Here is a 19,422-nt window from a genome sequence, read left to right on the forward strand (position 1 = left end):
TCATTCTATTCCACAAACTGTTTGAATGACATCTTGTGGTGCTATTCAGTATTGCCATCCTCTCCCACTACAACAATGTATTGCCAATTCACAACACTAACATAGAATTTTACTATCATTTCAAGAGACACTCAAATCCTTTGGCTTTCAGTGTAGCTGTACTGTGGTTTATAGAAAAATTCAGGTAAAAAAAAAAAATCTATTTCTTTTTCAGCCACTCCTATTTTTCGATCCAAGAAACAAGCACAGCACCCAAAGAGCAAGTATGACTGCTTTAAAGGACAGACAGCAGAGATATAAGTAAAACCAAGATAACCACAATATCCTGTAAGGCTGAGAGCCCAGAGAAGAAAAAGACTGGCTATAGTCTGGCAACCAACATAATGTAACTCATTCAATGACTACTTTTCAACTAGATTCTCAAAGCACTTGCCACGGATGGTTTAGGTTGTGTTATCCTTCTCAGTGAGGAAACACACAGAAAAGCATAAAGTTAAAACTGAATAAAGTAGAATCATAGAATAGTTAGGGTTGGAAAGGCCCTTAAGATCATCTGCTTCCAACCCCCTTGCCATAGGCAGGGACACCGCACACTGAACCACGTCACCGGGTTCATCCAACCCGGCCTTGGACACCGCCAGGGATGGAGCACTCACAACTTCCCTGGGCAACCCATTCCAGTGCCTCACCACCCTTACAGTAAAGAAATTCCTCCTTATATACAATCTAAACTTCCCCTGTTTAAGTTTTAACCCATTACCCCTTGTCCTACCACTCCAATCCATAATGAAGAGTCCCTCCCCAGCATCCTTATAGGCCCCCTTCAGGTACTGGAAGGCTGCTATGAGGTCTCCACGCAGCCTTCTCTTCTCCAGGCTGAACAGCCCCAACTTTCTCAGCCTGTCTTCATACAGGAGGTGCTCCAGTCCCTGATCAACTCATGGTCCTCCTCTGGACTTGTTCCAACAGTTCCACGTCCTTTTTATGTTGAGGACACCAGAACTGCACACAATACTCCAGGTGAGGTCTCACAAGAGCAGAGTAGAAGGATAGGATCACCTCCTTCGACCTGCTGGTCACGCTCCTTTTGATGCGGCCCAGGCTACGGTTGGCTTTCTGGGCTGCGAGAACACACTGCAGCTGGCTCATGTTCATTTTCCAATCAACCAACACCCCAGGTCCTTCTCTGCAGGGCTGCTCTGAATCTCTTCTCTGCCCAACCTGTAGCTGTGCCTGGGATTGCTCCAAGCCAGGTGCAGACCCTTGCACTTGGCATGGTTAACTTCGTAAGGCTGACATCAGTCAACCTCACAAGCGTGTCGAGGTCCCCCTGGATGGCATTCCTTCTCTCCAGTGTATCAAGCGAACCACACAGCCTGGTGTCATCAGAAAACTTGCTAAGGGTTCACTCAATCCCACTGAACAAGATCGGTCCCAACACTGATCCCCAAGGGACACCACTCGTTACTGGTCTCCAGCTGGACATTGAGCCATTGACCATAACTCTCTGCTTGCAGCCATCCATCCAGTTCTTTATCCACCGAGTGGTCCACCTATCAAATTGATGTCTCTCCAACTTAGAGACAAGGATGTTGTGTGCGACAGTGTTGAAAGCTTTGCACAAGTCCAGGCAGATGACATCAACTGCCCTACCCCTGTCCATCAGTTCTGTAGCCCCATCATAGAAGGCCACCAAATTGGTCAGGCAGGACTTCCCCTTAGTGAAGCCATGCTGGCTGGCACCAAGCACCTTGTTGTTTTTCCTGTGCCTTAGCATGACTTCCAAGAGAATGTGCTCCAAGATGTTGCCAGGCACAGAGGTGAGACTGACTGGTCTGTAGTTCCCCAGGTCATCCATTTTCCCCATTCTTGAAAATGGGGGTTATACTTCCCTTTTTCCAGTCATCAGGAACTTCACCTGACTGCCATGATGTTTCAAATACAATGGCCAGTGGTTTAGCAACTTCATTTGCCAGCTCCTTCAGGACCCGTGGTCGGATTTCATCAGGTCCCATGGGCTTGTGCACATTCAGGTTTTTAAGATGGTCTCGAACCAGATCCTCTCCTACAGTGGGCCCAAGGTCTTCATTCTCACAGTCCCTGCATCTGCCTTCCAAGGCTTGGGTGGTGTGGTCAGAGCCTTTGCCAGTGAAGACCGAGGCGAAGAAGTCATTCAGAACCTCAGCCTTCTCCAAATCCTGTGTAGCCAGTTCTCCCGAGAGCTTCCAGATAGGGCTCACGTTGTCCCTAGCCTGTCTTTTATTTGCGATGTACCTATAGCAACCCTTTCTGTTATCTTTCACATCCCTAGCCAAGTTTAATGCTAACTGGGCCTTAGCCTTCCTAACCTGGTCCCTAGCTTCCCAGACAACATCGCTGTATTCCTCCCAGGCCGCCTCTTCTTGCTTCCACCTTTTATAAGCCTCTTTTTTCCTTTGAATTTTCCTCAGCAGCTCCTTATCCATCCAAGGAGGTCTCCTGGCCCTCCTGCCGCACTTCCTTCTAGTTGGGATGCAGCACTCCTGAGCTTGTAGCAGGTGATCCTTGAAAATCAACCAACAGTCTAGGGTTCCCTGCCCTCCAGGGCTATATCCCATAGAACCTTACTAAGCAGGCTCCTGAAGAGGCTGAAGTCTGCTCTCTTGAAGTCCAGGGCAGTGAGCTTGCTGCACGCTCTTCTCACTGTCTTGAGGATCTCAAGTTTGACCATCTCATGATCACTGCAACCAAGGCTGCCCTGGAGCATCACATTTTGAACGAGCCCTTCCCTGTTGGTGAGCATGAGGTCAAGCATGGCACCTCTTTGTCGGCTCCTCTATTACCTGCAGAAGGAAGTTGTCTTCCACACAATCGAGGAACCTCCTGGATTGCTTGTGCCGTGCAGTGCCATCGTTCCAACAGATGTCAGGGTGGTTGAAATCCCCCATGAGAACAAGGGCCTGCGAGCGTGAGGCTTTTCCTATCTGTCTGTAGAGTGCTTCATCTACAGGTTCCCCTTGATCAGGCGGTCTGTAACAGATCCCTACAGTAATGTCTCCCATGGCTGTTCTCCCTTTAACCCTGACCCACAAACTCTCTGTAAACTGCTCACCTGTCCCCAGACAGAGTTCCATACTCTCCAGCCTATCCTTAACATAAAGGGCAACTCCCCTCCCTGCCTGCCGGGCCTGTCTTTTCTAAAGAGCCTGTAACCTTCCATTTGGGTTAAAACTTAAACAGGGGAAGTTTAGATTGGATATAAGGAGGAAGTTCTTTCCTGTTAGGGTGGTGAGACACTGGAATTGGTTGCCCAGGGAGGCTGCGAGTGCTCCATCCCTGGCAGTGTTCAAGGCCAGGTTGGATGAAGCCTTGTGTTGGATGGTTTAGTGAGAGGTGTCCCTGTCCATGGCAGGGGGGTTGGAACTAGATGATCCTGAGGTCCTTTCCAACCCTAACCATTCTATGATTCTATGATTCCAACACTCCAGTCATAGGAGCCATCCCACCATGTTTCTATGATGCCTATTATATCATACCCCCGTAGATGTACACACTTCTCTAATTCCTCTTGTTTGTTCCCCATGCTACAGGTGTTTGTATAGAAGCATCTGAGCCAAGCTCCAAATGAAGCCAGTTCATTGGCTGGAGTGGCTGGAATATCTCTACATTGCTCTGAGCATTTATTATAGGTGCTGGCAACTGACTGGCTGTGTTGGGATGGAATGATGCCCCCCTACCCAAGTATATCTAGTTTAAAGCTTTCTTGACCAGTCTGGCAAGCCTCCTACCAAAACCACTCTTCCCCTTCGTTATCAGACCAGCTCCACTAGCCCCCAGTAGACCTGGCCTACTAAATTGAGTCCCGTGTTCTAGATATCCAAACCCCTGACTATGACACAACTGTTCTAACCATTTATTAACCTGGCAAATCCGCCTAACCTTTTTAAGGTCCTCCCCTTTATCCTGGAGAATTGATGAAAAGACTATCTGAGCTCCTCTACCAGGGCTCTGTAGTCCTTCTTTACGTTCTCCAGGCTACTGCTATCTATATCACTAGCACCCACATGGATCACTAGAAGTGGGTAATAGTCCATGGGGCTTACTAGACCAGGCAGCCTCTGCAACATCCCTGATCCGTGCCCCTGGTAGGCAACACTCCTCCCTTGAGACTGGTTCAGGACGACAGATGGGTGCCTCTGTTCCTTTCAAAGTAGAGTCCCCTATCACTATGACCAACCGATTTTTCCTCACAGCACCAGTAGTGATCTTAAGTACCTTGCCAGTTCCCTGTTGTGAAACTATAGTACCTGAACAATGCTTGAGGAACTTGGTGCATGAACACCTCTAAGTTGCTGCAATGACCAACATCATGCAGATATGTAACTAGATACACTGTAAGCAGATGGTAGCTAGTATGACAAAGCAGTTTGAAACCCTTTCTGGAAAGGACTATGATTTACTCTAAGATTATACATTGCCAGTAGTTATAGACACTACTTCACCCAGCAACAAGGAAGGCTGAATGAAAGGATGAAAAATACAAACCTTGCAATCCCACCACATATGACTTGTGCTACTACCCACACCTCCAATGCCGCAGAGAAGCTTCTGCAAGATAAAAATCTTCCTTGGTGGCAGAAATCAGTTTCCTGAAGGCTGAAAAGGGGGTATATTAAGTGGTGCTGCCATGTAAGCGGTTGTATCAATTTACAGCCTGTCTTGAGGCCAGTCAACAGAATTTGTAGACACTTGCAGATCACTCTGCAGCATCTGATAGTTGTGGAGGGATTATAGGACAGAGTGAGATTCAGCTCTCCTGAAAATAGTGGGAAGACACTTCTTCCAAAGATACCACCACAAAGGTGTGCTGGAACCTACAAGAGGGTTAGTATATTTGCACATATGTAGACAACATTTCAGAAACACTACTGAAGAGCATTACAATGCTGTTCGTATTTCAGAAGAATGCCAAAATAAAAAAAAATCTTTATATGCCAAAATAATTCCAGTTTTTCCAGGGAAAAAAAGAAACCCAGAGTGTCATAGACAAGGACAGTGTTCAGAAAAGGAGAACTAAGAAAACCTGAAACTTCTTACAAGTGTCAGTCTTATGTTACAACATTAGAGAAATGCATTACTAATACCATTCCAGATGCAGTGTCTAACCAAGTGCCTAAGGCAAATACGTGACAACTTAGCAGATACGCAGCCACTACAGTGAAAACCTTGAGCTATAAGACTTGCCTGAGGAGACAAAAAAGCCTCAAAAAATTTTACCGACTACATTAGAGAGAATCACAGCAAATCAACAGTTTATTGCTTGCATCCTTATACATGCCAAGAGCATAGAATATATATAACAATATATTCACTGTATGTCACTTCCCATCCGATCTGACCAATTTCAGCTCAAGAAATACTCTGCACCCATGTTCATACACTGTATTTAGCTCCTATCCTGGTACTGACTACAGGGTTTAGATTTTATCTTGTAGAGCCATCAGTTCATCCAAACCATTCGTCTTTGCTGGCTTGTACATCCTACCGAAACTGGCATATCACCATATTAGTGGGCATAGCGCCATTATAACAGATGGGAAAAGAAAGTAGTTGTGCCAGCGAGCTAGCACATGCATCAAGTTTGAATATTAGGGCTGCAGTTTCCTCCAAGAATTTCACAAATGGCACTCTATGTACAAGCTTTTCATGACCAGTTGAACAGGATATGCCAAGGCAAAACTGGATCAATTTAAGACTCCAAGAACATCTCTGGCAGCTGTCGAAAGCAAGTTTTTAGCTCTGATGAAGTTGGAAAAGTCTTCTGCACAGAGCATTGGGGAATGAGTATCTTAATGAAATCACCACCTTAGATCAGTTCTCTGCACAACAGGCTTGAAAATCTCAATAAAAAAATTGGGTTTGCAGCCCTGCCGAGTATTCTGATGAATAGCTCAACAGAATATATACGCCAGATCCACAGGAAAAAAAGTCTAATAAATTACAAATGTATTTTGCTTGGCAGGAATACCGTTTAAAGATGCAAATCAGTAAAGTTGAAAATGCATGTTACAAATTTTGCCATCTGTCTCAATATTGTACTTATCAATTGATACCTACTCACGTTACTCCTGTGGTTCATCGGTAAAGTTTTACATTTGGCTTAGATACAGCAGTAGCTAGTTTTACCTCTGAAATGGTATTGCTCAAATAAAAAAAAAAAAAAAAAAACACATTATTATATTTTAATATTACATACAAATTTTTTTTTAAATGTTATGTAGCTTAAAGTCCTCTGTCTACCTGCAATTAACTTTAGGCAATAATAACTGCACAATAAAGTATGTCATTAACACGGATTGTTACTAATTATATCTCCAGGTCTTCTTAAAAGTTGGAAGGCAGTTAGGATTTTTCATTCCTCTACACAGAGCAGGAGTACACAGTGTAACTATAAAAATATCTTATAAACTCAGGTGATGTGCATCAAACAGTATCTCTGTACACTATACAGATGATTTTGACAGTTTCCCAGGTAGGCAGTGCTTATTTCACTAATCCCATTAATCTAGACCGTAAAGAAATACCCAGAGGTCCACAGACTGGATTCAGCTTGCCCGTGAGATTTACATGACCCTTTAGCTCTTACCAATTTTCTGCTGAAAACTCTTGTTATGGACAAAGACTTACCTGTAGACCACTTCCAGTATGCCAGTGGCCCACAACCTGACCCTTTTTCTTCTTTCTCAAAGATGCTGGGCATGTGAATGACGTACACCTGGTTGCTCCTAGAGTGACCTATGTCTGGAATGTAACCAGTTCACAGACAAGTATCAGACTGCCTACCTGGACACACAAAGAAATTCCTAACATTGAACTAAACAAGTTGTATAAAGGAGTAGCATCATGTCAGCTCATGTGACAAGCATGGAAGTGGGAGCAGGGTAGGAGAGGAACCAGCATCTCCAGCAACATAATGGGGCCTATTCCACACAAAAAGATTAAAGCTAACTCATCTCAGGTATAAAGGATCTCTTAATTATTCAGTTATTGAGATTTTTAACAGAAATGTCATGGTTTAAAGAAAGTCAGCCATAAATCACACAGTCGCTCTCTCACTCCCCCCCTTCTAGCCCTCCCCCTACTCCGGGAGGGACGGAGAGGAGAATCGAAAAGAATACAACTCCCACGAGTTGAGATAAGAACAGTTTAGTAACTAAGGTATAACACAAATCACTACTGCTAACACGAACAATAATAATGATAAAGGAAATAACAAGGGAAGAGAATACAACACCTCAGCACCAGCTGACCGATTAACTCACCCAACTCCACCTGATCGAGCACGGACCAATACCTAGTCCAACCCTGCAGTGCCCTAGCCCTTCAAGATAACCCCCCGTTACATCCTGGGCGTGACATGCTGTGGTATGGAATACCTCTGTGGCTAGTTTGGGTCAGGAGTCCTGTCTCTGCTTCCTCCCAGCTCTCCCTCCTCCCTAGCAGAGCATGAGGCTCAGGAAGTCCTTGGTCAGATTAAAACATTTGCATTATCAGCTCTGTTCCCAGGCCCAAAGTCAAAACACAGCGCTGCACCAGCTACTAAGAAGGAGAAAAATGACTGCTACTGCTGAACCCAGGATAAGAACAAACACAAAATTTCTACCCTCTGAACAGCAGGTCCATCTCTAATTCATTTAAAGGGACTGAACTAACCAAAATGCTTTTCAAAAGCAATACATACCAAATATGTAAGGCGCATTTGCCTCTTCAGTTAGGACACAATACTCACAGAAAAACTTAGACCCAATCTCATACATTTGTTGAGGAAATCAAAAACAGTTTCAGTTTAGTCAAAATCAGCAAGGAAACAGTTTTTATCTGTATGTTGTACTTAACAGTAATTTATATAACACTTTAGAACAAGCTTCCTTCCTCACTTCTTTTTGTCCTAAGCATTCACACAATTACCTTACAGAAGTAGACCAAAGTTGCAGTTTTCAATTTTTTTTACTATATCACATATATACAATATATTAACCAATGCAAAACATACTATTTTACCTTGTTTATATTAAGATAACTATTTATTTCAATTACTATTTCATCTTCATTGATCTTCTAAGAAACTTTCCCCTTAGTCATGTTTAAGATGTCACCACAACAGAAGTTTCAAGGCACTGAGATATTTTCAATACTGACAGCATGTGCCCCAACCAAACCACAACACTAACATGTCAAGAAAATACTATGTGCATTAACTGAACTGAAGGTTCTATTTGTAATTGAAAGTGAAGGAATGAGTCACAGAATTGCCAAAGGTAAAAAAAAGGCAGCTTTAGAAGGATAATAAGACACATCAGCTTTTGATACCAAGGGATGCTCAGAACTTTTAGATGATACTTCAGCTGAGTATTTCTATTGAAATGCTAAGAGCAAAAGCTAGGCCAAATAATTTTTATTAAGTCAACTGCAGACTTCAGATTTAAGTCTACTGGTATTAACTTGTGCCTCTGTACATGTAAAACTGTCACAGGCTGTTCCATGCAATTCATGCTGCAAGACTGAAGACAGCCTATCCTAACAAACAATTTGCTTATTTCAGAAGTATTTTGGCATACTTTCTCTTCATGACAAACAAAAAACAGACAACAAAGAAAAGAGATTTGATTTTTTTAAAGAAAGCATTTACAGTGGTTCTTGATATTTACACTTTAGTCACATGATATTGTTCAAATTCACTGGCAACAAGCAAGTGCAGGCCTTTAGTCCAACAGTTACTGCAACAACATTCTGGGCCATATGTTACATATCTGCCCATCTTCGAAGGAAGAGTACTTCTTGTATCATCAGTAGGTCTTAGGAGGTATCCCCCTTCCTCAGCCTCAAAAAAAATTTGCCAAGCACTGAAAACTCACAATGATATGGGACATAAGCATATCAATGATCATATTCAGCAGAGTTGAGTGACAATGAAGAGATCAGCAAACAAACTCTGAAAAGCCATAACAGTAATTTTATTTTGCTCTCCATCTGCGCTACATTCCCTGTTTTAAGATTTTCACTTTGGGTCTAAGGGAAAGAAATTTTGTTTGCTTCTCAATATGGAGTTTTCAGGCTATTAACAGCATGGACTATACAACATACATGCCATATGCTTGATAAATGGCTACTGCATTTTCCAAATACACTGCAATAGTCTGCTTTTCTAAAAAGAATCCTCACCTGCAGTGAGGCCTTTTTCACACTACCCAAATTTCATAATCATCCCCACACAGTGTCTTTTCCTCGACTATCCAATCATACTTAAGAGTTTACCCACCCAAGTCTGCATTATGGATAACTTGGACTTCAACAAGAACTTATTTGTCAGCTAGGATTAAATGAGATGTGTAGCTAATTATGACATGACCAATGACTGGGGCTCAGCCCTCTGTGGAAGAGAAACAGCAGTTAAGAGATAAAGTCTAAAGTTGCTTCTATGGAAGGCGACGGGAAAGGAAGTGTGCAAACAACAAATGAGCTACAATACACATGTCAGCAGAGAGGCATCCACACTAGAGCGGCAAAAAATTTAACTGCAGCAGAATGAAAAAGTATTTAGTGTAATGGCAGGGGAAGAGAAACGTGATTAGTCTGGCAAACTGAGGAAGCCTATCAGCTGCTGTCTCACAGAGCTAAGCATCATAGTGCCAGAAGCCTCATGTTGTTGTGATTTCCTCTGGTGTGGACCAAAAATAAACACATCAGTCGAGGTTTCTAGAGCATGGATGTTCTTTTTGCGCAGAACAATCAAACTGAAGAGGTAGTGATTGATTTTCTAATGTACACGAGACCTTAGTTTATGGCGCTTTTTATTGGTTGCTCTTGGAATAGATTTCCAATTTGCTGTAGGATACAATTCCAGCTTAGCAACCCTCTTGATCCTTCCATTTAGACATTTCTTTTTTTTTTTTTTACGCTTTCCAACTCACTTCTTTAAGGAGCTGAAGGCTCTTTGTGCCAATGCACTTCGGCTGGTTTTCCCTACTCCACTTCCTCATTCTGATTTCTGACCAAGACACAGCACTGTTAACACCCACTTCCAGCTGGCCGCCTCGCTGTAATCAGCTACATTCCCAACTGCAAGTCCCACAAATACTTCTACGCCTGTTCTTTTTAGCTGCATTTGAAGGCAAAATTAAACTAAGCGTGGTTAGCTACCAAAACAGAGGAAAAGTGCGAACCGGCTTTTCAAACAAGCCAACACAAAAACTTCACAGATTACCCGTTCTGCTATGCACACCTTAAAGCTAAGCAAGCCAACTTCCCCACGAATTCACACCGGGGTAGAAGCGGGCAGGCCGGGCCCGACAGCGGCCCCTGCAGCAGCGCCCCGCGAGGAACCCCAAGGCCCCTCTCCTCCTCCCACCCCAACCCCTGAGGACAAGGGTCCCGCTGGCGCAGCACGGCCACAGCGGGCAGCACAGCCCAGGAGATCGCTCCCCGCTCATGCACCCAACAGACCCGAGGCATGGGCCCCGCTGCCTGGCCCAGCCCGGCTCCCTTACTTCTTGGTGTCGCTGCAGAAGAGCCCAAAGGCCGCGGGAATCGAGGGGGTCGTGGTGGTCGTCGCCTCCTGGGCCAGCTCGGGCACCGCCTCTCCGCCCTGCTCGCCGAGGCTGAGCCCGTTACCGGACATGCTGCTGCTACCACCGCCGCTCCTTCCTGCCCGCTCCCACAAACTTACCGGCGCTGGCACACCCAAAACCTCCCCCCCGGAAGCGCCGGGAGAGCGCCAGCACGGCGGGGAGAGCAGGTCACGAGGCGGGAGGCGGGGCCAACCGGGCGGGGCGGAGCTCGGCCTGCCCCGACGTGCTGCCGGTGGGGCTGGTGGAGGTGTGGGGGTTGTGTTCCTCTCCATGGGGCAGTTGGAGTTCCCGGCCTCCCCTCGCATCCGGGGGCTGGGTTGTCTTGAGGAAGAGACGCTTGGGCTGCTTGGGGTCCAGGCTGTGCTTCCCCGCCGTACGCCATTTCTTGGGCACAACCTTTGAAAGCAGAAAGTATGGCCGATGGCATCAGCTCGTCTGTTGTTTCTGGTAATCCGCATTGCAAATTTACTTACTTCCCATTAAATGGCCGCACCTCACACTGTCCTCCACACTCACGTTACAGAAGCGGTGGGGTAGCGTAGACTAACAGCAGGAGGTTACATATGGGAGGCCATAAAATGTAAAAGGATAAGTCAAAACTGTCAGAGAAACGTTTCTCTGATTTCTTTTTCCAGTCTTACTTTCCAACCTGCATCTTTACGCTTTCCCCCCAGTGTCTGAGAAACAATCTGTGTTCATTAAAATGGACATATATCCATCCTTAACATAAGTTAGAAGAGTCCAACGTTTTCATCCTGAGAACTGAACTCGTTGCCAAAAGGTTACAGTTACAATTGATGATTTTCATCTTGCACATGGAAGACAAAAAAAACCATAAAATGGATTGACATAATATTTTTCCAAAACAGCCTTTTGGTTTGCTTGTCTTTCAGCAATCTGTAGATTTCTGAGTGAAACTGAGTCATTGGCAAGCAAATAAATGTGACTCAAGAGTTACCAATAAAGGATCTATTAAGAGTTCAGGGCTGCTGTAAGGGCAGTTGTCCTCAGTAGCTGCCTTCTATGAATGCCAACATTTTGTTTTTGTTTTGTGATCCTCTCACAGCTTTTTTCTTTGCAGGACTGTCTCTTGAAAGTCACGGCTGTAGATGTCCCTGTGTGAATATGCTTGACCATCACTATTTTACCTGTTGGTTCTTTATAAACTTACGTTTTTGTCCTGCCCTTTGCCCTGTTTGCACAAACAGCCATCATAGTCTTCTCTCCCATAGTCATACTCTGTAAGTATCTCACTATTACTGCCATTATAAATGTTGATACTCTTCCAATGATGTGACTTGAGATGGATATCACTCAATCATACCCAGTCAAATGTCATCCTACATCCTGAGTTTTAAGGGGTCAAAAACCAGAGTAGGCTGCTGGAGAACTGTTTCTGAGCTAAACAAAGATGTGCACTTACTGGTTTCCTAAGAGTTTATGATGTTGCTCTGATCTACAGAGAGATCTGAGAATTTGTACCAGCCATCCTATGAAATTGTTTCTGTTTCTCAAACCATGCATTAAGTTTCAAAAAGCAGTGGTGAGAATACTTGTACTTTGGTTCCAAACATGGTTATGCTTACATGAAGGTGCCCCAGCTGCATCTTTTATTTGTGCATAAGGCACATAGAGTGGAGGGAGGGGTAGCCTGCAACAGGTCGTCTATAGTTTGTCAGGTAGGTCTGTTCTAGTTTCTTTTACAATTGTCTCCCTGTTCTTTGAAGCAAGAGGTTTAAAATGCTTGTTTTTTTGGTATAGATCTGTAAATTAAGTGCTTATTTTTAGCAGTAAGAAACATTTCAAGTACAACCAACTAATTCTTTTATTTTTACTTATATCACTTAAAAATAATCTTAGGGGAAGGAATAACAGAAAAGGATAACAGTAGACTTGTAGAGTATTTCAGAGAAATTTGTGGGAGCACAAACATGGGGAAAAGCAGACAAGTGGGCTATTGAGGTGGATAATCATGGGACTGTGATATGAGGAACAGATAATAACAGTGAAGCGGAGCTTGAAACTGGGTCTTGAAACTGGGAACAGAAAGCAAATATTATATGAAGATTTATCAGTTATCATTAAACAACCTTATGAGGAAGACTAGCGATAAGCTCTTGCTATCAGTTCTTAATATTGAGTTTTAGTCTGAAATATTCCAGAACGGTTCAATGACTAGCCTTTTCCTGGCTACATTAACTCTTCAGAATCACCATGCAGTGATAATGTACTTGTACATTGGATATATATCTGTACAAGATTATGTCAGAATTACTGAATTATGAAACAAAAATGCTACCAAATCCACTTACATTCACTGATTACAGTATACTATATTTCAAGATTTTTGTTCAGCGTAAGAAAAATAAGACAAAGCTTGAAACAGGGATTTTTAATCCCATCAAGGATTAAAACAGAATGCTTTTGCTTCTCAGTTTTCCACTCATCATATTACTTTTTGAAGCTCTTTCACCTCCATGATTCATACCATTTTCACAACTGCTTCTTCTGTGGTGTCTAGTAAATTGCATAGTTTCTTATTCTTCCATTCATAGATGTAAATGACTATATAATAATACGTGATATTTGGATATAGCTTTTAAAAAATAATTACACTGAGCAATAACTTCCAAGTCTGTATGGAAGGGAAGAGGAATTTTATGGATAAACATAATACATTTTCATCAAAACTTACATATTGCATGTACATACACATTTAAAAAAAATATTCATGTTATTTAAAAAACTAATTTTGTAATTCAAACAAACATTAACTTTTCTCAGATTTCTGAAACACTTTATAGAAGATACTTTGAAGTGTTTTTTACAAAATTAAGTCCCTTCTTTTTATCTTCAGCTGAGCTGGGCTGTAGTCTGTTTATTTGATGCCCTCTTGTGGCTCAGATTATTAATATGCTGTTTGCCATGAAAACCAGGAGATGCATTGGTAAGGAAATTATTTTTTAATAGAATTCAAGCTCTTTATAACAGAAATGTCAAGATATTTAGTGATGTGATGTTATTTTCTAGTTTCTGATATACCTAAAATGTCCAGGTATTGCATAGCCTACACAAATCTGTAAAAGTTTTTACTTCTTTTTTTTTTTAGTAAATATCATTTATGAAATACAAGTAATGATACAATACAGACTTCTGCATATTAATATTTTACATTCAGTAATGATTTAGAAATCTGGTGTATAATCACCTACTTTGAAATTAAGAACCAAGTACTCATTCACTAACCTGAAATAATGGGGTTTCAGTCTGAGGCATGAGCTCAGCTGCTGGTATTCCCAAGTAGTTCAGGCAAACTAATGGGTGTAAAAAACCGTGTTGATCTGCCTCTCTCCAGTTGAAGCTGGAGTTTAAATAATAGTAAAAGCTAACTGGTGTTCTTTCAAAAATAGATGTTCTCCATTCCTTAGCAGAACGGGCTACCATTTTATGTGCATCAGCTGCTCACGTATCCACTGTTGAGACAGGAGACTCTATTTTGCTCCTACAGCTCTTCTACAAACTCTGAAATTACACAACATGGGTCTTCTGGCTTCATCAGTTAATATTCCTGCAAATGATTATGAAGATTTTGGTTAACTGGTGAATAGGAAAAGTAGAAAGCAAAAAGCAAGAATAGAACACAAAAGAGAAAATGTTTGAAAAATAGAATAATTTGATTATATAAGTTCTTTTTCATTTCTTCAAGCATAAATATGCAAAATAGATATTACCAGAATTAGAATTATAACTTTCATTTATATATAAAATCAGATTTTACTTTTATTCTGATAGAATTTAAAAAAATCAAGATTGTATTCAAAACCATTACAGAAATATAAAAATCTCCAAATATAAATAAAACTAGTGGAATAAGTACTCTTTCAGTCTTGTACTAATACCATACCTGGTGTTTCAATGATAATTAAAATCCATGTAAGATCCAAGGTGAATTAGACTTCAAAACTTTCACTGTAATTGAAAAGATTATCTATTAATTCTTCATTATTTAATCTTCACAGATATTTAAAATCACACCATCGAATACCATATCAAATTAGTAAATCCATATTAACTTGGAACAAATTCCTGGGCACACGCAGTGCTCACAGAACTCAAGTAATGAGTTTAAAAGATTCAAAACAATGCTCAAATTTTTACTGCACTGTATCCTAGTTTAAAAAAAACCCTACTCGTATAGAATGAAAGGAATTATTGTATCTCAGAAGATTTACCTTGCTCAGGAAAAGAAATTCTGGGTGTGGTGGGTCCTTTCAAACATCCAACTACCCACAACTACCTTTATAACGCAGTCACAAGTTGCAGATTCTTTCTTGATCTACCTTGTTAACGTCAATTCTAGGTTTCCCCTTCGATCATAGCATCAGAGAATCATAGAATGGTTGGGGTTGCAAGGGACCTTAAAGTTTACCTAGTTCCAACTCCCTCGCTGCCAGTAGGGGGAGAAACAGAGAACTCTCTTACAGTAGGAGGCACAATAAGGCATAATGCCAAGAAATAGTTACTCTTCACATTTTCCTCAGGGTGAAACACTTACATTACTTACCCTACCGGATTTTTTTAATGCATGTTAATTTATAAATGGTTTCTGGAAAGAACATAATGAACTGGCTGAGAATCAGGTCTGTAAGCAATTGCTACACTCAAGTGCACTTACATATGAAAGGGGTGAAAAGGCCAATAAATTGTTTTCCTGGCAGATCAAGAATAAGGAAGTTGAAAGATTTATCTTGGAAATAACACTGGATATGCAGAAGATAATTTCAGCTTTTTTTTTTTTTTTTTTTTTTGTCAGATGTTCCCCTTGCAGCCACATCTGAATAGTGACCCTTCCTAACCTGGAATTCCAAAGGCCATGGAAATGTGTGTTCTTGTTGAACATAACTCTGCCTTGTCTTGGAATAATATAAGGGTTTCTCAGCACCCTACAACTGTGATTCTAAAGCTAGCTTATTTAGTTATTTAAATCTGAAGGTTTTTTTCTATAATTAAATGTTGTCTCTCAGGCAAGATGTATGTCCCGTTTCTTAAAAAATGTAGGGAATCCGTAGTAAAGAGAATTTATGCCAAAAAAGTCTGTTTGAAATATTTTTAAAATAATTATTATAATTGTAATATTACATTTGTAATTATATTAATCTTAATTACATTTATTTAATGTTAAGGTATGATTGTGAGCATTACATTAAATTTAAAATTATTAATATATAAATTATGACATGTAAAATAATCTTACATTAAAATGTTTGTGGAAATATCAGACTGTGTCTCTTGCATTTATTGTTTTTACTAATTAGATACCTTAATCCTTATTCAGTGTTACTTATTCAGTGTTACAGAATCACTGAAAAGTACATAATTTTTTCATACTTCTGAGAAGGAACTTCCTTAAAATTTATGAGGAAAGTAGATTTCTCTCATTTTAAATACTAAAGGAAATACAGTGCATATTTATAAATTCTCACTGTTAAAGCTATTTTTACATGTGAATCCACAACCTTTTTTTATAATATAGGCTGCAGTTAAATACAGAGTACTTGTAATCAGTCCTGGTCAGTACATCTCATGATGTATTTAACAAAACTTGAAATCATACAGAGAAACCGAGATAAAGAATCACTTATGAGAAAAAAGCCTGACTAGACTTGAACTCTTTGGCCTAGAAAGTAGACATTTAGTAGAGATCTATCTGTTTTATGATAGATATCTGTGAAGTGACAAATCTCACAGAGAACATGACATGTTTCTCATCTGCTTGGAAGCATCAAATGAAACTGGTAAATTGTAGATACAAAATAAAGGTTCTTTATTTCCTACAGCGCAACTGAAATGTGGGTTTTAATAGTTATCATAGGATATTGTTGATGGCAAAAGTTTTCATGAGTTCAAATAACAGGAAGACAAACTCATGAAGAAAAAGTTCTTAAATACAAAGATAAGAGCTCTGGCTCAGGAAGTTCTCAAACCAGAAGTTTATTATAGAAAACTACCATTACATAACTTTCTTTGTTCTGATACTCTTCCATAAGAACCTGGTACTTAAAAGTTCTTAAACATCCAGGGTAGATGGACCTTTGCAGGTGCAACTGTTCTTATATATTTCAGTTCACTATTACTATTGCAGTTATGTACATGTGTGAGCATTCTGCTGTCTTACAACACAATTTAATAGCTGAAAAATGAGAAATTGCAGACGATAAGATGAGTTCATACAAACCACTGAGAAGTGCTCTAAAGAGCGCCAACAGCCCATACAGTGAAACTAGGAATTTCAACGCAATATGAAAGAAGTAATAAGAATAACGAAAGAAATCAGCACATATATTATCAAATGGCATGATTTACCAAAGACTAGTAGTCCAAGAACTTGGGAATTAAAGTTATGCTATCTTTCCATTTCTGTTTCTTTTTCTAAGACATGGCAACACACGGGTCTACCCATCTGTAGCTGAAAAATACCATGTATGAGACAAGTCAGGCTACACATCCTATTCTGATCACAAAAGCTGAAACTTTAATGAGTGTTCCTGTTTTATTTGAGAGAAAAACAGAAACATCCTTTGTTTTCAGTCTTAGTTATCCCCTCAGGTCTTGTTTGGCATTTCTGCCTTTGAAGTTGTGAAAGAAAATTTGTGTTCGCTCCTGCCAAATCACTGTGATCAGTCATTAAAAATACTAAATGTTTACAGGGCTTTTATGGCTGTCTTTAAAATGTACTTGAAATGTTATATCTAGCATGACTCATCTGTTCTGTTCTCAGAGACACCAAGTCCCAGTTTGCTGGTTGTCCTTCAATTGTAATGCTTTGGTGCTGCATGGTTATTAGATTGCAAGTGCTGCATGGTTATTAGTGTCCATGCTACTGTAGTCACTAATTTTCCTATGAAAGTAGTATGAAATAATATGATGATGCTGAAGAAGCAAAATACTGATTTGCCTTCTATCTCTCTTTGTTCCATAACTGAATTCAAAGGAGAAAAGCTTTCTTACAAAAGTTCATTGGCAATGAAATAGTGTCTTTGGAGATAGGAGTGTTACTCAAACACCAGACAAGCAACTAGCAGAAGAGCAGAGCTCTGCTTCCTTTCAAACTTTGATGGAATCTTTAAAGATTTGCCAGTATGTTGTGCTGACACCAGAAAATTCTGCTTCTATGGCCTTTGATGTCTGGATTTCTTCCTTCTCTTTATTAATACTGACTGAATCATTAAATGCTAGTGAAAGAAGACAGCTGCATTTCCATTGCCCCCTTTTACTGGTTGTTCGTCAGGGAATGATAGTTGCTTGTTACTGGGCTGAGTTGCTGTAATTGCTTAACATGAGCCATGGGTCATACGGCTCACACCCGTATGGGTATACCGGGAATCGAAGACACCTGGCATATGGCACGTTGCTCCTGAACAGGACTCAGTAGTTTGTCTTTTCTGGAATTTCTTTCTCAATTGTTTTAGCAATGTTATTGATCTGGTGTGGATCTGTGGCCAAGTTATACACTTCCACAAACACCTCCCCATCATCACATTCACAGTGCTGCAGGTCCCAGGAAGTTGACAGCGTCCTTGCACAAGCATATGTGTTGTTACAGGCATCTTCACAGACAGTCTAGGAAGCAGTGGGTGACTCCAGCTCCTAGCCAAGAACAGGTAGGATCACTGCCATTGTACTCCACCAAGAAGTCTGATCTCTGTGTCTCATTTTTGTCTCCTCTCAGCAGCAGCAACAGTGACAGCCCATCCATCTAGGTCTTTTTCAGATCATATCCTGAGATGTCCAGAATATTGAGACCCAAATCCATATTTGCACCAAGCATCTTGTTTGTCTGATTTGGTTTTATCCGTGGTCCTCGAACTAGCAATGGCAGGACAAGGGGTAATGAGTTAAAACTTAAACAGGGGAAGTTTAGATTGGATATAGGGAGGAAATTCTTTCCTGTTAGGGTGGTGAGGCACTGGAATGGGTTGCCCAGGGAGGTTGTGGGCGCTCCATCCCTGGCAGTGTTCAAGGCCAGGTTGGATGAAGCCTTGTGTGGGATGGTTTAGTGTGAGGTGTCCCTGCCCATGGCAGGGGGGTTGGAACTAGATGATCTTGAGGTCCTTTCCAACCCTGACTATTTATGATATCAAACTCATACAACTGCCATTTGTCTATTGTCAAAGAAAACTTGCAGTGTGGAAGCCATTGTCTTATGTGTAGTATGTGTTGTCTAATTCTCCATTCAGTTCCAGTTTTTTCACTAGCTTCTCTATCAGGTCATCTACTGAGAGCAGAGTTTGCAACCTTTCTATAAGCAACATCAAGAAACTGTATTGAAAAGTTCATTGGAGTATTTGTTTGTCGAATTAACCAGTGCTTGTTCTTCACATGAATATTAAAATTGCTGTTCAAGGTTTTTCATGCTTATTTTATTAGAAGAAGAAATTGACGGGATAAGCAAAGTCAAAGTAATGGCCACTGTTATACAAAAGGAGCAGCTCTACAGGGACACTGAAAAGGAGTGTCAACTATTCTGAAACTGCAAAACTGAGTATGCAGCACAGATAAACCTGGCGCACTAGTCCAGACAGTGGGAATATAGGAGTGGGATGAGGAATGCTGTTGGGACAACAGGGAATACCACACCTATGCAATGGCAAGGGTTGTCCACTTCTGGTTCTCCTCAGCAGAGCTTTGCATACTGGGATTTGCTTCTGGGGCAGAAGATAACCCTGAGCATTGGAGAGAACTACCCCACCCATGCACATGTTCACTTAGATGTGTGCTTGGCGTCACTGGGGAAAATGAAAGAATCAGAGATTTC

The 19,422-nt window shown here is 41.1% G+C and overlaps 1 protein-coding gene and 1 long non-coding RNA gene across 3 annotated transcripts in view; one reads left to right on the forward strand and one right to left on the reverse strand.

Annotated features, from left to right (window-relative positions):
- The window catches only part of AP3B1 (adaptor related protein complex 3 subunit beta 1), a 164,634-nt gene extending 153,810 nt beyond the window's left edge, over positions 1-10,824 (reverse strand). The window contains exon 1 of one of the 2 annotated variants that reach the window (XM_065661062.1): positions 10,706-10,824. Coding sequence is in view for 1 of the 2 variants with exons in the window: in XM_065661061.1 (XP_065517133.1) it covers positions 10,527-10,657 (131 nt within the window). In the remaining variant the exon portion in view is untranslated. Of the gene's footprint in view, positions 1-10,526 lie in introns of both variants that reach the window. The other variant, XM_065661061.1, reaches the window with a different exon arrangement.
- LOC136004541 (uncharacterized) lies at positions 10,819-15,798 on the forward strand. Its single transcript, XR_010608528.1, has 4 exons — positions 10,819-11,054; positions 11,689-11,848; positions 13,465-13,554; positions 15,421-15,798. It is a non-coding gene; the product is annotated as an uncharacterized LOC136004541 (long non-coding RNA).
- Positions 15,799-19,422: the final 3,624 nt, after the last annotated feature.

This window comes from Lathamus discolor, chromosome Z (assembly GCF_037157495.1).
Source record: "Lathamus discolor isolate bLatDis1 chromosome Z, bLatDis1.hap1, whole genome shotgun sequence".
In the NCBI taxonomy this organism is placed as follows: domain Eukaryota; kingdom Metazoa; phylum Chordata; class Aves; order Psittaciformes; family Psittacidae; genus Lathamus; species Lathamus discolor.